The sequence below is a fragment of the Ostrea edulis genome, chromosome 7, assembly GCF_947568905.1.
Source record: "Ostrea edulis chromosome 7, xbOstEdul1.1, whole genome shotgun sequence".
In the NCBI taxonomy this organism is placed as follows: domain Eukaryota; kingdom Metazoa; phylum Mollusca; class Bivalvia; order Ostreida; family Ostreidae; genus Ostrea; species Ostrea edulis.
Window position 1 is genome coordinate 65,335,243 of NC_079170.1, and position 23,052 is coordinate 65,358,294.

General features: G+C 35.6%; 1 protein-coding gene across 3 annotated transcripts; it reads left to right on the forward strand.

Annotated features, from left to right (window-relative positions):
* Positions 1 to 1,170: 1,170 nt before the first annotated feature.
* LOC130048426 (plexin-B1-like) lies at positions 1,171 to 23,052 on the forward strand. 3 transcript variants are annotated; one of them, XM_056145103.1, is made up of 8 exons: positions 1,171 to 1,296; positions 4,938 to 5,994; positions 7,005 to 7,211; positions 7,715 to 7,849; positions 8,579 to 8,743; positions 8,958 to 9,097; positions 11,171 to 11,288; positions 15,741 to 23,052. In XM_056145103.1, the coding sequence occupies exons 1-8, from the start codon at positions 1,280 to 1,282 to the stop codon at positions 15,747 to 15,749; spliced, it is 1,848 nt and encodes a 615-aa protein (XP_056001078.1). In that variant the 5' UTR covers positions 1,171 to 1,279; the 3' UTR covers positions 15,750 to 23,052. The 3 variants fall into 3 exon arrangements, with proteins under 3 accessions (XP_056001078.1, XP_056001077.1, XP_056001079.1); XM_056145102.1 differs by lacking the exon at positions 15,741 to 23,052 and having other exon boundaries at positions 11,171 to 15,081; XM_056145104.1 differs by lacking the exon at positions 15,741 to 23,052 and having other exon boundaries at positions 8,958 to 9,139; positions 11,171 to 11,229.

Genomic DNA, 23,052 nt, shown 5'->3' on the forward strand with positions numbered 1-23,052 from the left:
TATGTTCTATGTGTATATTTTGGATAGGTAAATTATGGTAAATATATGTTTGTATAGCATGTTAGATTTGTTCATTTCACGATTGATGGATGTTGGGTATGAAAAATTTTCTGTTTGAGGCCCCTCCTTTTGGGGATGCTTTATATTGGTATGTTTCTTATCATCGCTGTCTTGGGTGGAAATTTCCGATCAGGTAAACTGAAGATGTTGTAATGTTTTGTTTAAAGACCCCGTACTTAGCATACTACATGGATGACCAATCACAGTGCGCCTTTAGGACGATTTGGTCATTCCTCTTTGTTTGCTTGAAGTACAAAGACTGCTTAAGTATTTGTGTACACAAAGAAATTAATTTGATACCCACCATCCACCCTCCACATCCTCCTTTGTAATGCCCCTTTGATGCGCCTGTTTTATTTTGTAAAACCCACCTTATTTGATTGCAGGCAGCTCTATTTCGATATTTCATTATGTGTTGTAGGGGGTCAGATTGCATAATCATACCTATGTGATACATAATTATGTTCTTGTATTTATGTTTTCGACTCATTCTGACCCCCACTAGCTATTCTGTTATATAACTTCATCATTTTCAAAATAAATGACATTTTTTCAATTCACATCACTGCCATGTTTCCACTGCCTTTATCAAGTAACAAGCAAAGGCTACTTGGCAAGTCATATTAACTAAGGCACATAAATTTAATTTCGTTGTAATTTATATAGTTTTATTTTATAATATTAAAATTTGTCTAGGATATATATTTTCTTTAAAAAAATTACCTGCTGGTTTATGAAAAAATAAATACAAACATGCTGAATATTTTATTTGTTTATGAAAAGTATTTCAAATCTTCGTTAGATTCAAAATTCAGATTAAGGTCTAATTTTAGTTTAATGTCATAACCACAGATTAATAAGTCCATTATCTGAAACATTTTGAAAAATGCTTATTTCAGGATGAATGTTGAAAATTTGAATTAGGTAGATCGAAATAATCAATGGTTTATTGACGCTATCATCTAATACTACATGCATTTAAGTGAGCTATGTATGTAATTTTGATTGGTAGAAATGGTAAATTTAACTTAATATTCCGACCCTTATCGAAGGAGAAACACCCTGGACTATTTGAGCAGGGATTTGTTACCGTGTCCCCCTCTCATGAAGCGACAGATTCAGTGAGGACGTACATCCTTCCCTTTCAGAAGAGTTACGAGGTATAAATCAGCACAATCATCATCCACACAAGGAAATAGGAAAATCAACAAGTGTCATCATGATGCTTTCACAAGGGTGAGTTTAGCATACATATGTACATTTCATTTCGTGTAATTTAAGTCTGAAATGTATTCAATATTTTCTCTGAATTAATGAATGACTGCACAGATATTATTTCATTTACATGCGATTCCATTGTTTAGCTTTGGAATCTATTCAATATTGACACTTAATCTATCAATTTCATACATGTAACGTACCTCAATGGATACAGTGTCTGTACATTATTGTAATTATATGACTAAGTACTAATGCGGACTAAAAGGACTCGGTGAAGCGTTGATTAGCTACATTGAATGAAAAGATACCACCCGATTACAAATAAGAAGATATTGTTGTTGTTTTTTTTTTGTCGATTTGATGAGCAGTGCTCAGTGTTACTGTTACCCGAATCGTGTAAAAAGTTAATAAAAAATGACACTTCATCAATCTGGTATTATGTCACCAACATTCAAGTTTATTAATAAAACGAAATTATGAATATTTAACATACCAGAGGACCCCCACCCTTTTTTTGCTAGTCATATGATCATACATGTCACGTGACCCGATATTTATACGTTCTAAGTTCCTGCAACAAATCGCTTCGGTGAAATGAAAGATGTCCTAGCATTGGAATATACAGTAATTAGAGAGGTAAAGCGTTGTCAGAATTACTTGGAAAAAAAAAGCTGAAGATGTCATAAAATTCCTAAAACACTGTTAAAAATTGACCAAAATTTGTACAAATTTAATGATAGCCATTTCCTCATGAATGTTTTGCAGTTGTGAACAATGCGCGTATGAATCTTGATAAAGGTAGTGCGTCTATTTCAACGACTGTGAATTCCAACAAAAATGTTTATGTAATAATGTAAATATAAACAAGAGGTCAATGGGCCACATCGCTCACTTGAGTCACCTGGGCCCTACTGTTGTTCAAATGTTGTGATTTTTAAAAATTCTTTTTCTTCCATCTTCATTCCCATAAATAATCTCAAAGGGTCTCGACATAACTGAACATGAAGTCACACAGCATGGGGATGCCTTAACACCAATATCACTATAATTACCTTGCTGTTCTGGGAGAAGGTCAAGGTCACATAGATCATGGTATGAAATGAAAGGTCTTGTCATAAGAAATCTATACACAAAATACATGTATAAAGTTCTACCTAAATAGTTCAGGAGATATCAAATAGGTCATATTTTTTAAAGTATGTTATACTCCAAAGTCAAGGTCACGAGTTCAAACACCATTGTAACACAAGGTCTTGCCATCAAAAAATCTATATAAAAATATAAAAGGCCTTCCTTAAGTAGTTCAGGAGATATCCAATAAGTTTTCTTAAAAGTAGGCCAAACCCGAGGGTACAATGTCAAAGATCATGGTATAAAATGGGAGGACTTGCGATAGGAAATCTATATACCAAAATATTAAAGTTCTATCTTAAATAGTTCAGGAGATATTGAATAGGTCAGGATATTAAAAAAAGCAGGTCAAAGTCAAAGGTCACAAGGTTAGAAACTTTAATACGAAAAAGGGTTTGTCATAGGGAATGCATATATGACATATAAAAGCTCTATACCGCACTATTTAAATGTTATGAGTAACATTAAAGTTTAACAATTTAGGTCAAACTCCAAGATCAAGATCACAAGGTGAAAGGTCATGTATGAAATATAAGGCGTTATCATCAGAAATCGTTATGGAAATTATGAAATAGTTCAGGAGATATTGAATAGGTTAAGTTTTTTAAAAAGTAATTCAAACTCTATGCTCAAGTTTACAAAGTTAAAAAAAAAGGTCATGATATCACATTGAATGTGCATATGAAATATGAATGCCCCATCACTTACATTGTATCACTCAAAAGTTATGAGTAAGGTTAAAGCTTCGGACAGACAAAATATGTCCTCGATTCTAGTCACAGGGGCAATAAAAATGGAATATACACAACTTGCATGTGGATTTGATCTAGTGTGGTCCTGTTCCTTTTGAAAATAATTTGTTTAAATTAAAGTCCTTGTATATTCCTGTATAAAACATTGCTCCCCCTATTGTGACACCACCCTACCCCTGGGGGCCATGAGTTGAATTTTGAATCTATTCTATTTCCATGTTTCTGACTGAGAAGATTTTTACAGAAATTTCCTATACATGTATATCAGCATATTAAACTTTTATTTACTATTGTTGCCCCTCCCTACCTTCGGGGACTATGATTTGAACAATTCAAATCTACTCTATGTCAGGGAGCTTTCATTTATCATTAAACTTTTCTGGCTCAGTGGTTCTCAGTAAGATTTTGAAAGATTTTCCCTATTCTTCGCTTGAAAAACTTTGATTCCCTATCGTGTTCTAACCCTGCCCCTGGGATCATGATTTGAACAAACTTGAATCTACTTTCCGTAAGGAGGACTTCATGTATATTTCATTTATTCTGGTCCAGTGGTTTTGGAGAAGAATATTGTTCATGATTTTTCTTATATATCAGCATATAACACTTTGACCCCCTATGGTAACCCCACCTTATCCACGGGGACCATGGATTGAACAAACTTGAATGCACACTACATCAGGAAGCTTTCGTGTAAATTTCCAATTTTCTGGCTGGTTCTTGAAAATGACTTCACTCTATTTTTGCCTTTTCTTGATTATCTCCCCCATTCATTTGAACAAACGTGAATCCTCTTTACCCAAGGGTGATTTGTGCAACGCTTGATTGAAATATGCTCAATGGTTATCGAGAAGATGAAAGTGTGAAAAGTTAACAACGACGACAACAATCTATTTTAAAAAAGGTTTTTTTCTCCAACGTTTACACTGGAAAAGGATCTGACAGCATTGCAATAAAGGTCATATTATTGACCCCAGTTGCATGAATAATTCAATCGATATTCGACCAATAACAATAGCCTGACGAAGAATCAGTGACCAATCAGGAATCGTTTTATTGAGGCGCATTCGGATTATAAGTTCACCAAAAACGGCATTGATGAGTTTAAAGGACTTCCGAATATCTACGTTAAAGAAAGAGCAAATATATTAGATGTCATACATCCATTATCGTTTAATTATAATTTCAGAGGCGTTCTAACAACGCCCATGGCCGCTGCCATCTTCTTCGATTATTCCCCTGTGCTTCTCGGTAATTATTGATATGCGTATGATAAATACCAAGTATGTTCCGATGTAACAGCAAGACATTCATGTTGGCGAAAGCCGTCATTTAATTGGTCAAGTTTGAAAGTTGAAATAACATGACCTCGAACGCAGCGCTGTCAGATCCTTCTCCAGTGTAACGGTAAAGAAGATCTGATTTTGATTAGATTGCGAAGACAACAGGCGTCGGACAAATTTTGATCAGAAAAGCCCAGTTGAGCCCTCGGCTCAGGTGAGCTAAAAGAAGCTTCATTTGTTAAAATACCTATGGGTGTCTGAACTTCGACGCTTCACTCCGACATATTTCATGAAGTGCATGGATAGTATATTAATTTTCTTGAAGTGAAAAATCAAGTTTTATACAACAATTACTTACTGAGACCACTGTACATGTACAATGTAGGTCAAGGGTGGTCAGATGTCAACAGTTACACTTCATATTTACCACCATGGAAAATGGCCACAGTCTAAAGCATAACGTTTCCCTTACATGTTTTGTTTATGATTTCAGTTTGTGCTCTGTCATTCTGATATCAACCTTGAAAGCAGTGTATGGGAATTTTTACCCGACCTTTTCCGTGCCATTGTCGTTTGCTCCACTCCGACGTGTTACAATGAAACCAGAATCTGAAAATATTTACGTGGGTGGTAAAAATATACTTTTGCATCTGGATGGAAATCTCACTGTAATAGGAAACAAAACAATCGGTCCGGTAAAGGACAGCAAGCTGTGCTCTCCAGACCAGAAAATGTGCGTCTCATTAGAGTGGAGGGATAATTATGTGGAAGTTTTGAAGTTTCTCTCCAAGCACAAGATGGTACTTATGTGTGGATCTGTCAGGCAAGGTCTCTGCAGATTGTTGAACAGCTACTCCATATCACTGGAGGAACAGTTTTTAAACAAACACACGCAAAATTTTGTTGGAAGTAGCAGGGGAACGATTATAGTGCCATACGGCACACCCGGTCAGCAATATGACCACTACTTCATCGGTCGAAGTTGGGATGGACGCAAAATGGAGTATACATTTCCGGAATTTTCGTTCATGGAAATCCGTAATAGGTCTGCAGACCCTGACTTTCGATGGGAATTTCAAAATACTACAAAATATACTTCTGTCGGAATTTGTCATTCGAAACGAGAGTCTGTCTCAACCCAGTTCATCTACGGTTTTAAGAAAGAGGGATTCGTTTTTAGCATTTATACCCAGGCTCGAAACTTCTCTAATGGCATGGTATACGAAACTAAATTGTCAAGAATATGCACGAACGATAAGTACATGTCGTCTTTTAATGAAGTAATTTTGGAATGTCGAATCCATAACATCGCAACGGCTGCTTTTTACAAAGAGGACGAGGCGACATCGACTTTGTACGTCGCGTTTGGCGTTAGCACGGATTCCCTGCAACCTTCCCATAATGCTACAGCAGCCGTCTGCCAATTTACACAAGTTGAAATAGACCAAATGTTTAAAAATTTGATCATACATTGTTTTAATAATGCAGACGCCAACTCACCTCCTGATTGGTCAACGTGCGGAGAGGCGGGGCGTTGTCTTCGCGGCAAGGTAGTTTGAAGTTAAACTTAATCAGTATTTAGTCAGCATATGATAAATCATATGATTTATTTTAACTTATATTGACCATTTGGACAGATACAAACAGATATATCCATCCATTCATAAATCAACATTTTGGCTTACCAGATTGTAAAAATATATTGTATACGTATACATGTATGAAGTAATTCAACTTCATCTGGGACATGCAATTAAGTTAGCTGAGCTGCGTATTTTATTTCTCAACAGCATATCTTCTTACATGTACATAAGGCATTGCGACATGATTATTGCCTGACGTTTTTGTTTAAAAATCGTCCTGAAAAATACAATTGAAAATGTATTAAGTGATAAATTATTAGGAATTGATGTAATGGCAAAGTGTATCATTAGATTAAAACCATACTTGGTGCAGATTAACCTTTTTATAACAGTTTATATCTGTTTTGCGCCAAATTGTGTTGCATCTAGATATTTACAGTTTTGATATCTTTACAAATAGTAATGATTGCTATTCCCCCATGAACATGCTGCAACTGTAATCAATTCGCGTGTGAATCTTGATAGATATAGTACGCCGATCTTAAGCTGGGAAAGCTTTACACATTTTGCTCTCAGTTACTTCTGCTTAGATACAATATCCTCGATTCACTGTTACAAGGACGATTTAAGATAAAGTAAAATGCTTTCAATTCCCTCGTTTACTTTGCTATCATTCTATATGTCGAACTTTAGGATATTTAAGCTCTAATTACTGTAGACACCATTTCTTTATAATCCATAGCATCTACTGCATTCGTTAGATATGTTTGTAAATGAAAGACAGCCATGATATATTGGTAAAGACGGAACACATTTATCATTTTATATCACATGGAAACTCCTTTCAAAATTAGAATGTTAATTGGTAATTTAAAAAAAAAAAACATCAATACATTTATCTTCAAGCAATAAATGCAACATACATATTTTAAAAAAGTCCAAAGAAAAATATTTGATAACTATTTTAAAAATTTCAGATGAAACCTGAGAAGTATTGTAGCGCGGAGGCAAAAAGCGTACGTTTTACGAACCACGGAGTCCAGAGGTTGAAGAAACCCTATTTCTTGCCGACAGCGATGATATACAAAGGATATAAGACGGTGTTCACGTCAGTGTTTTCTCACCGAATTCATCCACAGACCAACATATTGTGGATAGGAACCTTCGACGGTTATATTCTAAAAGTAATCTTTTGATAATGATGTATTACGCAATTATTTTCGTCTTCAATATATCATTGAAATAATAGGTATCGCGAGACTTTTAAAACGAACAAACTCGAGTCGCCCGAAAATTATACATCTATTTTATATATTCATCAGTTGAAACATCTGAGATGCGCTGTTTCAAGTTTCAGCTTCCTTTTCATGGAACGCGTAATGTGCATGTCTAAGGCTTTGTAAATATAAGAATACTCCATCGTTCTGTCTCGTTCAAAGACATACTTCATGGTTTATGAATAGCCAAGGAACTGAATGTGTACGTGTTTAGAAGGAAATGCAAAGGGCTGCTGAACCTGTATTTATAATCGTATTTCACGTATCATGACTGTAAGAAAGTATACTGTTTATCAACATCTGAAGGAAATTGTCACCCAAACTGAAATATTGTTCTTCAGAATATGTTAGAATACAAACTGCATTATTTGATAAAGAGATGTAAAACAACATGCTTCATTTGCTTCCAGATAAACTTACAGCGGCCTTACTCAGATAGGAAACCGTATGTCTGGTTCGATCTCAGCCAGAACAGATCTCAGAGAGTGGAGCCAGATCACGTGACAGACAACAGTAGTCATATCTTCCTACTGCATGGAAACAAGGTCAGTCAACGATTGTCACGTTTTCAGAAAAAACAACATAAAAAAAAAACAAAAAAAAAAAAAAAACCAAAACCAAAAAAAAAAAAACAAAACAAAAAAAAAAAAAAAAAAACAAAAAAAAAAACCAAAAAAAAAAAAAACCAAAAAAAAAACAAACCCAAAAAAAACACACCCAACAACAACCCCAAACCAAATTAAAGCGAACAAACTCAGACCGATTTGAAATTAAAATACAATTGTACATTCCAAATCACCAGTAAGCAAGTGCTCTCCATGTTACAAATCCATCGTTTTGAATGCTGCATTGTTCTATATTTCATGTGATGGAAAAGAGTCCAGCAGAAACAGGGACCATACGCATGGACGAACTTACTTTTAATTTTGTCATGTGATAGCATTAGCGTATATTTATAAAAAAGAACTTAAAAGGTTAATAAGAACTTATTTTTTCAGAAGTAGAAAATAATACTTTATAATTAAGTTTTTGTGTAATTGTTTTATTCACGGATAATAATGTGAGATTTGTAATACTTCAAAACTTGAATTATCAAAAGTGTAAATGCCATGAAATTAATGAATGAATAATTAAATAAATCATTCGCACTCATGGTTGTATAGACAACGAGGAATCTGGATCGTTAAAAGAAAAATCTTGTAAACTGTGGATTAACGATAATGTAGAGAACTAAATTTGCATCATTACATCTTTGTTACTTTTTTGACCCATAGGTTTCAAAATTCCCACTGTATTCATGTCAAGTTCACACAACCTGTGGCGCATGCGTGACAAGTGAAGACCCATTGGAATGCGGTTGGTGTCGAGACTCTTGCTTGATGCAGGGGGAGTGCAGCACTACGTGGTATAACAATAGTTGTCCTCCATTCCTTCACAAAGTGAGTATTAACAACTGTTAAATATAACTTGTGAAATAAATTGTATACCATCTTGAGTGATTTATAGTTGATTGTGTTAGTCTATATTAAAATACAGTTTTAGTATTAGACAATTAGTTAATTGACAGCTTTCCATAAGTGCAATTTTTTTCTTGCAACATATAGCTATAACTCTACTATAGAGCTAGGACTACTTTTATTCACGCACACATAGGTGTATCCTCTAAGCGGCCCTCCTGAAGGTGGGACGGTTGTGACCATCGAGGGCGAGAACTTCGGTGAAGACCAAAACACAGCGGCGAACGTGACCATTGGACAAGCCGCATGCCACATACTAAACAGGACAAACTCAAAGTATAGAACACGTGACACCGTTTTCTATTGAGATGTTTAAATGTATGTCATAGAAAGATTATAAAAGGAAATGCAATACTGTTCGTTATCTTCACCTTTTGATACAACAATTATGGGAAACTAAATTTAAAATGGACTAGTTTGTTTTGGATGTTGTTTGTTAAAAGGAAATGGAAATGTTTAGGAATATGTGTTGTTTGCAATTAGAACGTTTCATTAGTATACAAGATGGTACCAATCTTTATCTTTGCAAATTTTCTCTAATCTATGTTTTCCCAAGGTATGGGATATATAAGTTTTATTTGTTAAAGTAAAGTTTCAATTTCTAGTCAACAAATATTTAGAATGATAGTGTTGTTGAAAAAAACCCAACCCATATTCATATACATGTAGTTATATGTCACGAAGGCACGGGTAAATCCTTAGTACAACTGGTCCTCTTTGGCAGGAAACTGTATGTTAACATTAAACCTTTTCTTTCGATTGTTGACAGGCATATTCGCTAGTAATCTCCACCAATATTGAAAATGATATTAGAAATACACATTTGCTCTAGTTTACAAAAAAAACAACAACCCTCACCACCAATATTTTGACAGTTCCTTTAGCAATGTTATCTATATTGAAATGATTCATGATTGTAGACATCAGAAGTAATTATGTGTTAAATTCTTGTATTTATCATTTGTAGGTCACCTGAGTAAACTTAAGTGACTCATTGCAATTGGTCAGCGTACATCGTCAGTTGATCATCCGTCGTGCGTTAACAATTGAACATTTTGAACTGTTTGATAACTACCATTCCAATTCTTTGCAAATTTGTTGTGAAGCATCTTTGGGACAAAGACGGCATAAATATTAAATTTCAGGACTTCTGCATCCCGGGGCCTTAGGAGAGGGGTAAAACTGTCAACAATTGACAAATTTTCCCCAATTTTCTTCTCATCAACCGCATATCTTTAAGAAAAATCAAATGCATTGTAATGTAGAACACTAAGGCCTGTATCAAAATTTTGAATTTCATGATCCACGGGGCATGTGGTCTGACTCCAGACCGGGGTCAAATTTATCATATATTTTTTAATGTTTAAAGCATTTAAATAGCATCTTCAATTAGTGATATTGATGCTAAATTGAAACTATATGGATATTTTAAAAGTATAGGTAGTCCTTTGCCAAAATTTTAAATTCTATGCTCCCAGGGGTATCAGAGTGGGGCCAAAATAGTCAGTGATTGAATGTGTTAACTATTTATCATTTTGAACTTCTTGGAAACTACCCTTCAAATTCTTTTCAAATTTGATATGATGCATTTTTTTGTACAAGGGGTCATAAATTGTAAATTTCAAGACTCTTGTACCCCCGGAGTCTTATATGGGGGGCAAAAAGTTTAAATAATTGATTGATTTTCAAATAACATCTTCTCTACAACCACACATCGGTGAAAAAAAACCTAAATGCATAGTGATGTAAAGCAGGAAGGCCCTACCAAAACTGTAAATTTCATGATCCTTTCAATAGACGTTCTGGCAGTATATCAAGGGAGCATTTTAGATATCCAGAAGGAGTAGGTGTAATCATTCTCCAAAATTCAAGGTTTTTTTTGTATCGGGGTGGGACTAAAATGATTATAGTGATCATTGTCTTTATAATTTTTAAGACTTCTTTAAGTATGCTGATACGTTTAAAACTAACACTGCATATTTAGTGAAAGCAAAAAAAAAAAAAAAAAAAAAAAAATGTACCCAAATACTTTGAATAGAATTTAGCTTCAATAAGCAGAACAGGATTTTGTTTCTAGATTTTTAGCCCGTGGGAGTAGTAATATTTTTAATTAATGCGCAGGTGACCGATAAGGCATGTGGGCCTTTTGTTTAAAGAAAAAAAAAGAAAAGAATAATGATTAAAAATAACCAACTCAACATCCGAACCATATTCCGTAGATTAGAGAACATAGTATTTTTTTCTCTCTCTCTGTTTGTCTGTTTATCGCTCTCTGACATTTCCAAAAGTTTTAAAAGCATATTGTGAAGGATGAAAGAAAACTGATTTTAGTTTCCATGTAACTTACAGAATTGTGTGTAACACGAGCTCGGTGACAGACGATAGTGAGTACGTAGTAACCGTGACGACAAACAGACTGGAGGTCGTCCGGCCATCAGAAATTGCCGTCTTTGCATTCTCTTACAAGGTATGCGTTTACAATAAAACTAGTCAGGCACGGTTTGAAGTACTGTAAATGTGAGTATTTGTTTGATTTTAGAACGCTAATCCGTAATTTTCAATGCCATGTTTTTAATTTATATTTGATAACTTTTTATTTCTTCTTTGTTGAGAGAAAAAGGCAAATTTATATGTTTACATTTCGAATGGTTTTGATTTAGATATTTTTAAAATTGTAATTATAGCCATTTCCTAATGAACTATGTGTTTAAGTTTCTATCTATCTAGTGTTAAAAAATGAATGAAGAAATCGACACAGTTGTCAAATAATTTAAAAGAATAAAATCCAAAATGATCACATAATAAACAAGATAAGTTCCTGCTAGTAATTTCGCCTTACGGCTCTTCAGGCAGTTTGATTTCATGACAAACTTAAAATTAGTTTTTCATCTGAGGAGAAAATTGATGTACTACGTATGAAAGAAACGCGATTTACTTGATATCCCTGCGTACAAATCCGTTTTCTTGAGATACTCAAAATCACACACAGAAAGCCAGATCCCAAACGGCAACCAATTTCCTATTACCTCCAATAGACGCATCGTGAAAAAAAAATGCATGGTCTACAACAAAATGACCCATCTCTCTTCACTGATCAGAATCGCGAGAACCATCTAGATCTATAGGAATTTCCCCTGCCTATTGACACTATAAAATTAGTAGTAGTTACCCCATATGATATTGTTGGTTATGTGCAGATACCCGATGGGTGTGGTCATAATGACACGAGGGAGCGTAGCGTCATTATGACCACGCCCATCGGGTATCTTAACATAATTAACAATATTATATGGGGTAAGTGACTTGTACCATAGTTTACTATTATTCATTGTATTTTATTATAGCTTTCGGGAGCGCGGTCGCCTGTTTACAATATGATGCGAATTGTTCTGTCTTTACATTACACTTTGAACACCATATATTTCTATCATAATGACTTCTATCACTGAAAAATGTATGTTCATTAATTGTTTTTAAAAAGCCGTTTTTAAAGTGCATATAAATGTTTGGACTGTTGGTTTTTGATATTCTTATTTAACATCTACGCATTCTCCGACTTTCAGTACCAGTATTGGCTTTAAAGAATTGAAATTTAAAAATTCAAATAAAATTCTAAGAACCCATATTCGTGCATTTTTCTGTTTAAAAATTTAGCAATATATTCAACTGACGATGGTGGTTACTCTTTTGAAAATCCTATTTGATAACCTTCATTCTAATATATACTTTGACTAAATTGGCTGTAAAAACCCAATATCGTAACATTATATGGAATGTTTATGTAAAATCCTTATAAATAAACATTATACTTCATGCTTATGTAATAAACCTAACATCGTAACATTATACTGATATGTTTGTGTATGAAACCTACTACTGAAACATTATTCTGTAAAAAATAATATTGAAATATTATACTGCATGTTTCTGTAAAAAATAATATTGAAACATTATACTGCATGTTTCTGTAAAAAATAATATTGAAACATTATACTGAATGTTTCTGGAAGAAACCAAACATCGAAACATTATATTCATATTTGTGTAACAAACATAGGAAAACATTTATTTTGCATGTTTCTGTGTGAAACCTAAAATCGAAACATTATACTGCATGTTTCTGTAGAAAACCCAATATTGAAATATCATACTGCATATTTATGTAAGAAATCTAATATTAAAACATAATACTAGTTGTTTTTGTAAGAAACCTAATTTCGTAACATACTGCATGTTTTTGTAACAAACGTACATAAAGACACTATCCTGTATGTTTATGTACGAAACCTAAATCAAAACATTCTACTGAATGTTTATACAAGAAATCTAATGAAAAGGTGAAGATAACGAACAGTGATCAATGTCATAACTCCAATAAAGAATATAAAATGAAGAGGTAGGTAAACACGGACCCCTGGACACACCAGAGGTGGGATCAGGTGTGTAGAAGGAGTAAGCATCTCCTGTCGACCGGTCACATCCGCCGTAATCTTAATCAGATAAATGGAGTAATCCGTAGAAAAAATTCGTGTGTAAAGAACGGTTTCACAATTGCTATGAAACACGCCAAACAGTATTTGGCCCAATGACAGGTCGTATTGGAAAACTAGATCGTTTTAACGACCATAGAAATTGCTGACTTTAATAGAGACTATTATGACCCCTGTAACATCAACTTGTTTGTTAGTAGCCTGCCTCACAGGCAATTGAGTTCGAATTTACTACTAAGGGGTACACTTTACTAGTAAATTCGAACCTAAGCGATACAATTGCCTGTGGCATGCCTTTATTTAAAAACAGGTCATACGAACATATCGAATCAGTTGAGAGACATAAACATCATGTATGCAAGTGATAAATGTTGGTTCGTTGTGTATTGTTTAACGTTCCTCTCGAAAAGCTTTCACACGTATGGAGACGTCACCATTGATGGTGAAGGGCTGCAAAATTGAAGCCTATGTTCAGCGCTTACTTTCTTTGAATAGGGAGAGATCTTTATCGTTTAATGTTTCTGTAAGAAACTTATAATAAAACCCTATACTGCATGTTTCTGGAAGATACTTATTAGCTTGAAAATACGGATGTATATTTAATTGCTGTTATAAAATTTAGAAATTCATTTCAAAATTAAGGATTATCTCCCTCATGCATAGCTCTTATCCTTGGACGAATTTGGCTCCACTTTTTTGGCACTCTGTTTTTTGGCTATATTTAGCTCTAAAACTTCATAGTTATTTCGGATTTCAAACATTTCGGTTGAGCATCACTGAAGAGACATTATTTGTCGAAATGCGCATCTGGTGCATCAAAATTGGTACCGTATAAGTTTTACATTACTATAGAAGTTATACTGAATATTTCTGTTAGAAACCGAATATTGAAACATTATACTGCATGTTTCCGTAAGAAACATAATGGAAAAATTATACTGCACATTTCGGAAAGAAGCCTAACATCGTAACATTATATTGAATGTTCTAGTAAGAAACCCAAATCATTGTACTGTGCGGATCTGTTAGAAACCTAAATCGAAACATCATAATGCATGTTTCTGTTGGAAACCTAAAATAGAAACATTATACTGAATGTTTCTATAAAAAAGACTAATATAACATTTTATTATATACTTTCAATTTCATCTCTTCTTTTTTCTTTAAAAATTTGCGGGCATATATCACACGATATATGCCCGGAAACATTTCGGCCCGCAAACATTACGTCACAATCAATACACAAACATTACATCCACAAATTACTACGCCGTTGATTTTCAAATGTTTCGTGCTTTTATCTTTTAATCAGTTAAACCAATAAAGAAATTGTTGAAAATAAAATTATTGTTAGTTTCTAGATGAAATTGAAAGCATATAATAAAAAGATTATAGCTTTTTTATGACAAAATATGTCGACCTCGTTTTTTGTCGCAAGCTCGGTCCGTCTACGCACCAAAAAAAAAAACAAAAAAAAAAAACCAAAACTCGGTCGTCATATTTTCCCATACAAAGTCTGTAACCTATAAATGTTGACAATCTGTAAGAAACCAAATATCGAATGTTTATGTAGGAAATCTAATATCTTGACCTCGAACTCTGGACCTCCCGGTTACGAAGTGAACGCTCCACCACTGAGCTACCGTGATCGGTTTGCACGTTTGTTTGTGTAAGAAATGTGATATAGTAACATTATACTGAATATTTCTGTAAGAAATCTAATACAAAAAAAAAAAATAACAAAATAAAAAAAACAAACAAACAAACCCCCCCCCCCCCAAAAAGCAACACCAAAAAACCCCCAAAACCCAATGTACTGCATGTTTCTCTCAGAAACCTAATTACACCATAACATTATACTGAATGTTTCTGTAAAACCTGATATCGAAACATGATCCTGCTTGTTTCTCCAAAATATTGAAACATTACGCTGAATATTTCTCTAGAATACTGAAATATTATACTGAATGGAGTGAGACTGCTGCTTATTTCCTAAGCGACTAATTAATCAGAGCTACAGATAGGGCTGTTGGCCATAATGTATCATAAACCATAGCTAACAGCTATGATATCATAAAGACCCAAGTGAATACGTGAATTTGATGATAATGGCATTTCGTATATTCTAATTGGTTGGACATAGGCAGGTATACACTGCAGGTGCAATTCATCTGGGTCCAGGTAGGAGATACTCTCCCAGAATACGATCCCTGGTAATCCAGCTGTCATCGCCCATAGAGACTGATTGCGACCACCGCGTCATTAAATTTATACATGATAAGAGACGAAGCAGTTGACCGATAATCATTGTCTTTACTCCCATTCTTTTGAGATTTTCCCCAACTGACTACTGTCCATAGTATGTTTTCAACTATCTGTATAACGCCCACCAGAGTGTGTTTGCACACAAACCAAATTCTTCTCTGCAGGCATCATAGGATAGGGACTTCCCGCGAACTACTTCTCATAAAGATGGCAATGGGGTCATCAGGAAAAAAATGGCATCAGCTGAAAAATGATACGTTTTTGGTAATAGGCTCACAGCGTTTCTTGCCTCTACGAAGGTATGAAAGACAGTGACTTATTCCGACTTTAATTCATTATTGATTCTCAATCTCTGTTTCGCATGTGTTTTGTCTGAATGCATGTTTTTTCATGGAAGTGAAAATAAAAAGTTAAATATCTATAATTTTTGCTTCAATGTTTTATTGAACTTTTTTTTCTTTTTTTTTTCAGTGTTCTCCAATTTCGCATCTTGCTTATATAACTTATTTATGAAACTCGATGCTTTTCATTAAATGAAACCTCTGGTGATGCGATCGCATTTATTGCGCTATATAATTAGGCCACGTTGTAATCGCGGACGTACATTATCCCAAATTGGTATGTGCTATGCGATATCTGGCAGTGTTTCTGTGTGCGGAGATTCATTGATTGTATATTGTTTAACGTTCCGCTCGAGAATTGTTTACTCATATGGAGACGTCACTACTGCCGGTGAAGGGCTGCAAAATTTAGGCCTATGCTTGGCGCTTATGGTCATTGAGCAGGGAGGGATCTTTATCGTGCCACACCTACTGTGACACGAGACCTCAGTTTTGACGGTCTCATCCAAAGGATCGCCCCATTTAGTCGACTCTTACGACAAGGTAGGTGTGCTGAGGATCTATTCTATTCCGGATCCCCACGGGATTTGGGTGCGGAGACACAGCGGGCTATGGTAACGCAGAGGACTATGGATAGTGTGACCTATCTGAATGAAAGAGATATCGGGGGCGGTTCAAGCCCAGTATTCCGACGGTCCGATAGTCCGACGGGCCGGTAGTCCGACGGTCCGATAGTCCGACGGTTCAATATTCCGACGGTCCGATAGTCCGACATGTTGATCATCACCAAAAATGTTAATTAATAGAGTTAAAATGTATTCATGTCAGGCATGGAAATTACCAGAAACCGCCAAAATCGACACGGCCTGATTATAAATCAGACAATCAATTTCTGACCAAAATCATTCAAGTGTGAACTTACGGCGGCGTAGAAAGGCCACATATAAATATATTATTCGTTCGGACAAATTAGCAATTTGTTCGGACGAATTAGCTATTTGTTCGGACAAATTAGCAATTTGTTCCGACGAATTAGCTATTTGTTCGGACATATTAGTAATTAGTTCGGACAAATTAGTAATTCGTTCGGACGAATTACCGATTTGTTCGGACGAAATAGAAAATCGTTCGGACAAATTAGCCATTGTTCGGACGAATTAGCTATTTGATCGGACATATTAGTAATTCGTTCGGACAAATTAGTAATTCGTTCGGACGATTTATGGATTTGTTCGGACGAAATAGACATTCGTTCGGACAAATTAGCCATTTGTTCGGACGAATTAGCTATTTGTTCGGACAAATTAGTAATTCGTTCGGACGAATTAGCTATTTGTTCGGACGAATTAGCAATTTGTTCGGACGAATTTGTTATTAGCTATAAGGCAACACCAATGCCGTAGTCAAATACCGTAAAGTGTTGGTAGGAGAGCACAAAACTTAGATTGGGACACATGCTAAAATGGGATTCAATTCCAAAATTTTCCACATAAACATCATGAAGATGGCGACGGTAACCTACATAATCACCCCCAACCCCTGAAATAACAAGCTAAAAATGGTAGGAATCCCTACACCCTGCTCAGTCGTAAAAGTTTGAAGTAGGCCTCAAGTCCCCCCCCCCCCCTCCCCCCCCCCCCCATCCACGGGCAAAAGTTTATTAAATGAAAATTTTCTGTATAACAGGGCATAACACAATCAATAAGGAAATCAATTTTTGTATGGAACGACAATAATGCAATTATGCGCCAATCAGAGCCTATCTAAGTTTTTCAACGGAAATCTGTATATCCGAATTTTATACCAATTTTATGGTATACCTTTCTTTATAGCAAATAACAATTTTTGAACAGAAATTTCTTGCACTAGAATTAAGGGGAGGATGTTATCAAACAACATTTGATATAAAGATGAGGATCTCGTTTGGGGTCCCAGAAGTGTAAGGAGGGGGCACATACATACTCTTGTCCCCACTCCCTACTTTTGAAAGTGTTAAGGGGACACGAGCAGGCGCGTGGCATCGTTTTTGAAAGGAGGAAGCTTGGGGCCAGCCAGAAAGGATTAGTGGGAGGGGGGGGGGGGGCAGCCGAACCAAAAAGAGTTTTAACATGTAAAAAAGAAGAAAGGAATTTTTTTTAAAAAGTGGGGAAGGGATCAGCCCCCCCCCCTCTGTTGCTACGTCCCTGACGAGTATCCGTTGTCAGTCCTCCCTACAAGCCTATAGGTATCTGTATATATGTATACCTACATGTATCTACATAGCTCTCTATAAAGACACGATGAAAATGTTCCTTAAATTCAGCATGCATACATACAGACAGACATACATACAGACACAGACACACAGCGAGTAGGAATGAATGAACCCACGGGTGATGGAGAAAGGAACGAAGCGTAATCAACCGTGGGCTTCAGACGATGCCGAAATATATACATGTAGATGTAGGTGGGTACCTGTAAAGTGCGAAACGAAACGAAATCTACCGAAACGAAAACCCACCGAAATGAAATGAAACAGATTGTATAACCGAACTCTTTTATTAGAAATGGTATCTTAAGCCCCTGTGAAAATTACCACATATAAATAAAATTCGCTTCCCCTTTGATATAGGCTTTCAGCTTGACTGATACACAGTTTTAAAAGCTGGAAAGGTGGTGGGGGGGGTGAGTAAGCAAAATGTACATATCCGAAGTTGATTAAATAACATGTGCAATTAGTTTCAGATCAATAAATTTCAGAACGGAGAGTTACAGTCTCAGAGGTCTGGCGAAACACACTAAACAAGGGGTGGGGTCGCTGGCGTTGGATCCGCTTTTGGGTATAGATACATTGTTTTAAGAAACTGGTGTCTGAGAAATTTGAAAGCAGGAAGAGCTCTTAACCTTTTATTTTATCTCTAACTACTGAGGTGCGAGTACTTTCAATAATGGAAAAAGTTAGATAGCATACCATATCATATGAATGCAATTCGGTAAAATATATATGTGTGTTTTATTAAAAATTATTATTGATATGTAGTGAGTCTAAATATAACTCTATACATTTGTTTTGTTGCTAGAACGGGGAATTGAAAACGGGACGGAAATCAGATTTTTTTATGCAATAATATCAGGAGGAGGTCAACAGTTTGTAAACTCAAAAGGCTTATGAACAAGGGAAGCAGAAATTGCAAAGAGAACGGGAAGACACACTCAGAATCCACCGTTTGATATACTACATACAAATACACAATATCCACATGTATACATAGATTTGACTTTAGAGCAAAATATACTGAAACGTGTATTTATGCCCGAGATTGAAAAATGACTAATACTAGGCTGTATTGATGAAGTTTATAAGTCTGTATTACATGTAATCAATCCTCTTACCGTTGCAGAAAACAGATCAGGTAAGAAACGTCTAGTGCTTGATTGCCGTTACGTCAATCCTTATCTCCATAGTTACAAATGTAAGTTTGAGGACGTTTCCGTTGCAAGAGATCTGCTTTGTGCAGGTAATTCTCTATTCAAATTCTATCTGAAGAGTGCCTATCATCATATCATGATATTAGATTCGCACAGAAAATATCTAGGTTTTAAATGGGAGAGTAAAGGAAACGTTAGATATTTCTTTTTCAATGTTCTACCTTTTGACCTAGCCACTGCAGGTTATATTTTCACCAAGGTGACGAGAGAAATCATCAAATTTTGGAGATCGGAAGGTTATAAGATCGTTATGTATCTTTGACGACGGCCTTCGGGGTCATAGTTCATATGACTTCGCATTACAGGTCAGCGATTACATTCACGGGAGTTTAAATGAATTCGGGTTTTTGATAGCAGAGGATAAGTGCGAGTGGCTCCCAAAGCAAATTTTGATTTGGCTGGGGATCGAATGGGACTTGATTTCTGGTATGATTTTCATAACAGAAGAAAGGCTCACTCACTTGTTAGATTCCCTTAGCAAGATTTTAGCAGAAGTTGCTTTTCAAAAAGAACTTTTTAAAGTCAGGTTTGTAGCAGGTATTGCAGGTCAAATACTCTCCTTGCAGGTCGTATTAGGTTCCGTTTGTCGAGTAAAAACACCTGAATTGTACAAATGTATTGACAAGAGATCAAACTGGGATTCATTCGTTCTTCTGTCTAATAGCGCTGTTACAGAATTAGATTATTGGAGACTTAATGTGAAGACATTGAACAAAGAGGGAAGAGCAATTCGCTCGAATCAGGTTTGTACGTTGACGGCGTTTTGTGACGCATCAGCCACCGGTTACGGAGGATACATTGAATCTTGTAATTTAAACTCCAGTAACGCAGATTGTTTCGGATTACCGGGTGTGGTTACGCTCGACTGTGAGCCTAGAGACTCTAGACTGTTTCGCTCGACTGTGAGCTTAAAGAGACTGTTTTGCTCGACTTTGAGCAAAAACTTTGCACAACAGGTGAAGTATTAAAAACCATAACAGGCAAATGGTCTCGTTATGAAGCCATGAAAAGCTCAACATGGAGAGAGCTCAAGTCTGTCTCGAATCTCCTTATTGAAACGGAATCTTTGCTTTCAAATCAGACAATTGAATTGCACACTGATAACAAAAATGTTGGAAGTATCTTGAAAAATGGTAGTCGCATTGATGAATTGCAAATTTTGTCAACTCAAGTGTTTAATTTGTGTTGTATGCATAATGTAACTTTAGTTCCTGTCTGGATTCCCAAAGATGAAAATCAAATTGCAGATTTTTTGAGTCGATGCGCAGACTGCGACGATTGGTCGCTTAACAAAGATTTATTTCATGTATTAGATAGCCTATGGGGTCCACACACTGTTGATAGGTTAAGCTCTGATGGCAATGCTAAATGTACCAGATTTAATTCTAGGTATTGGTGCCGTGGATCTGAAGCGGTCAACTGTTTTACACAGCTATGGTCGGGGGAGACTAACTGGTGGGTACCGCCACCGTAACTTGTTTGTAAGACAATTAACGAATTCATTTCAGAGAAAGCAAACGGTACTCTTGTTGTTCCAGAATGGAAGTCGGCACCATTTTGAACTTTGTTGCATAAAGATGGTTGTTTTGCATCTTTTTTGCAGGATCACATAACTTTTTAGGGGGGAAATGTAATGTAACATTTGCCGGAAGAGCGAGTATCGGATTATTTAATGCTAGCAATCAGAAACTCAGGTTAATTGCATTTAAGGTCAGGTTTTGATTATTTTTTATCACTTTGTAGGAATAAATCTTAAGCAACGCATTCAGGAAGAGGTCGCTCTTTATTATCACAGCTAAAGACGATGCTTCGAAAGAATATTTGCAAACGTTATCTGACAGTCTTGCCGTACGTCTTTTAGGATCAAAAAGTTAATCAACTGCTCAGAAGTATTGGTATAGTTTTCGTAAGTTCGAGCAGTTCCTTACATCTATCAGTGTATCTGTGTCGTGTGTTTTGCCAATTCATGTCGCATTATACGTTACGTCCCTTTTCGATAAGGGATCTTCATTTAGTGTCGCATCCAGTGCTGTGTATGCGATCAATTGGGTATCCGATTTAACAAGTCTTCCAGATCCAACAGACAGCTCAGTTGTGAAGAATATTCTCGAGTCGGCGAAAAGAAACGCGACCAAACCAGTTAACAAAAAAGATCCAGTGTCTACTGACATGTTGGTTAGCTTATGCCAAATGTATCATGATTCTCATGACTTGCTGACTGTAAGAAATCTATGCATGATTTTACTAGGTTATTCTGTTTTTTTTACGTGTCAATGAAATTAATTCTTTAAAATGTAATGGTGTTTCTGTCAAAGATGATTACTTTATTTTAAATATAAGTCGCAGCAAGACTGACCAATATAGAGATGGAAATACTGTTTTAATTTGCAAAGGTCAAACAGTAGCTTGTCCATTCAATATGTTACAACGATACATCTCATTAGCTAACATTGACCTCTCTTCCGATCATTTTTTGTTCAAACCTATCTGCAGGTCCAGGTCTGTGTGCAAGTTGATTTTTAAAAACAAACCTCTTAGCTACACTTCCACAAGGGAAAATATTTTGAAGCTTTTTGGCATTAGTAGGCGGTCATTTAAATTTAGGTCTACACTCCCTAAGGTCAGGGGGTGCTACCACAGTAGCCAATACAAAAGTAAAGGATAGAAATTGGAAGCGCCATGGACACTGGAAGTCTGATAGCAGCAAAGATGGCTATGTTGTGGATTCTGTTCAAAGTCGTTTGGAAGTATCAAATAATCTAGGTTTATAAATACATTGTAGTTTAACTGCATTGTTCGTTATCTTCACCATGCATTAACTTAAAGCATATGTTTTTTTTTTTTTATGTATAATGTTTTATTTTTGCTTTATCACTTTATCATAGCTAAAATTTACTAGCATTTTATATCACTTTCCTTTCTTTGTTAGTTCTAATATCTACGACAGGCTGTCGGCAAAACAAGATATGTGTTTTGTTTATTGTAAGAAATGTAGACCAGACTAGAAAATTTCTACGGTTCGAAGTAAAGTAGAAATTTGTTGTCTTGGCGGAATGATACAGCAATATGATTGGTCAAAGGGAGTGACAGAGTTTTCACGTTCGCTATTCGCGCTTCTAGTTGATAGAGTGGTCACTTCTAGCCTAGCACCCAAGCAGTGCGCATTAAATTTTTCTTTTAACATTTAAGGAAATGTTGCATACTTGGTTTTTCTTTTAAATTTTGATGATTGATTTTCATTATGTATCTGAATTTTGAGGAAATGGAATATGTATTATCGAGTACACAGTGCAGCCTTTAGCGTTGTATATTTTCTCATATTAGCTTGCTTAGCATCTGGTATGAAACATTTTGCAGAAGTTCTCCAAATTTTCAATTTGTTTATTGGTTTTAACAATTTGATTTCTAATACAGTCTAGTGCAGAATGAGTCGCCTATGTCTAGAGGGCACGTTTTTTCCCGGTTTGCCGGTTTTTTCGTGAACGGCTTTGGAGGCTCGAGAAAGAATTATTTCTCCCATGTCGTAGGGGGAGTGTTTGCATTGTACTCAATTTTCGTCATATATACGTGTATGCATAGTTATAGTATTTGTTGAAACATTGATTTATGTATTTTTTGTAAATTAATAAATCCCGACGAATTCAATATCTACGGCAGGCTGTCGGCA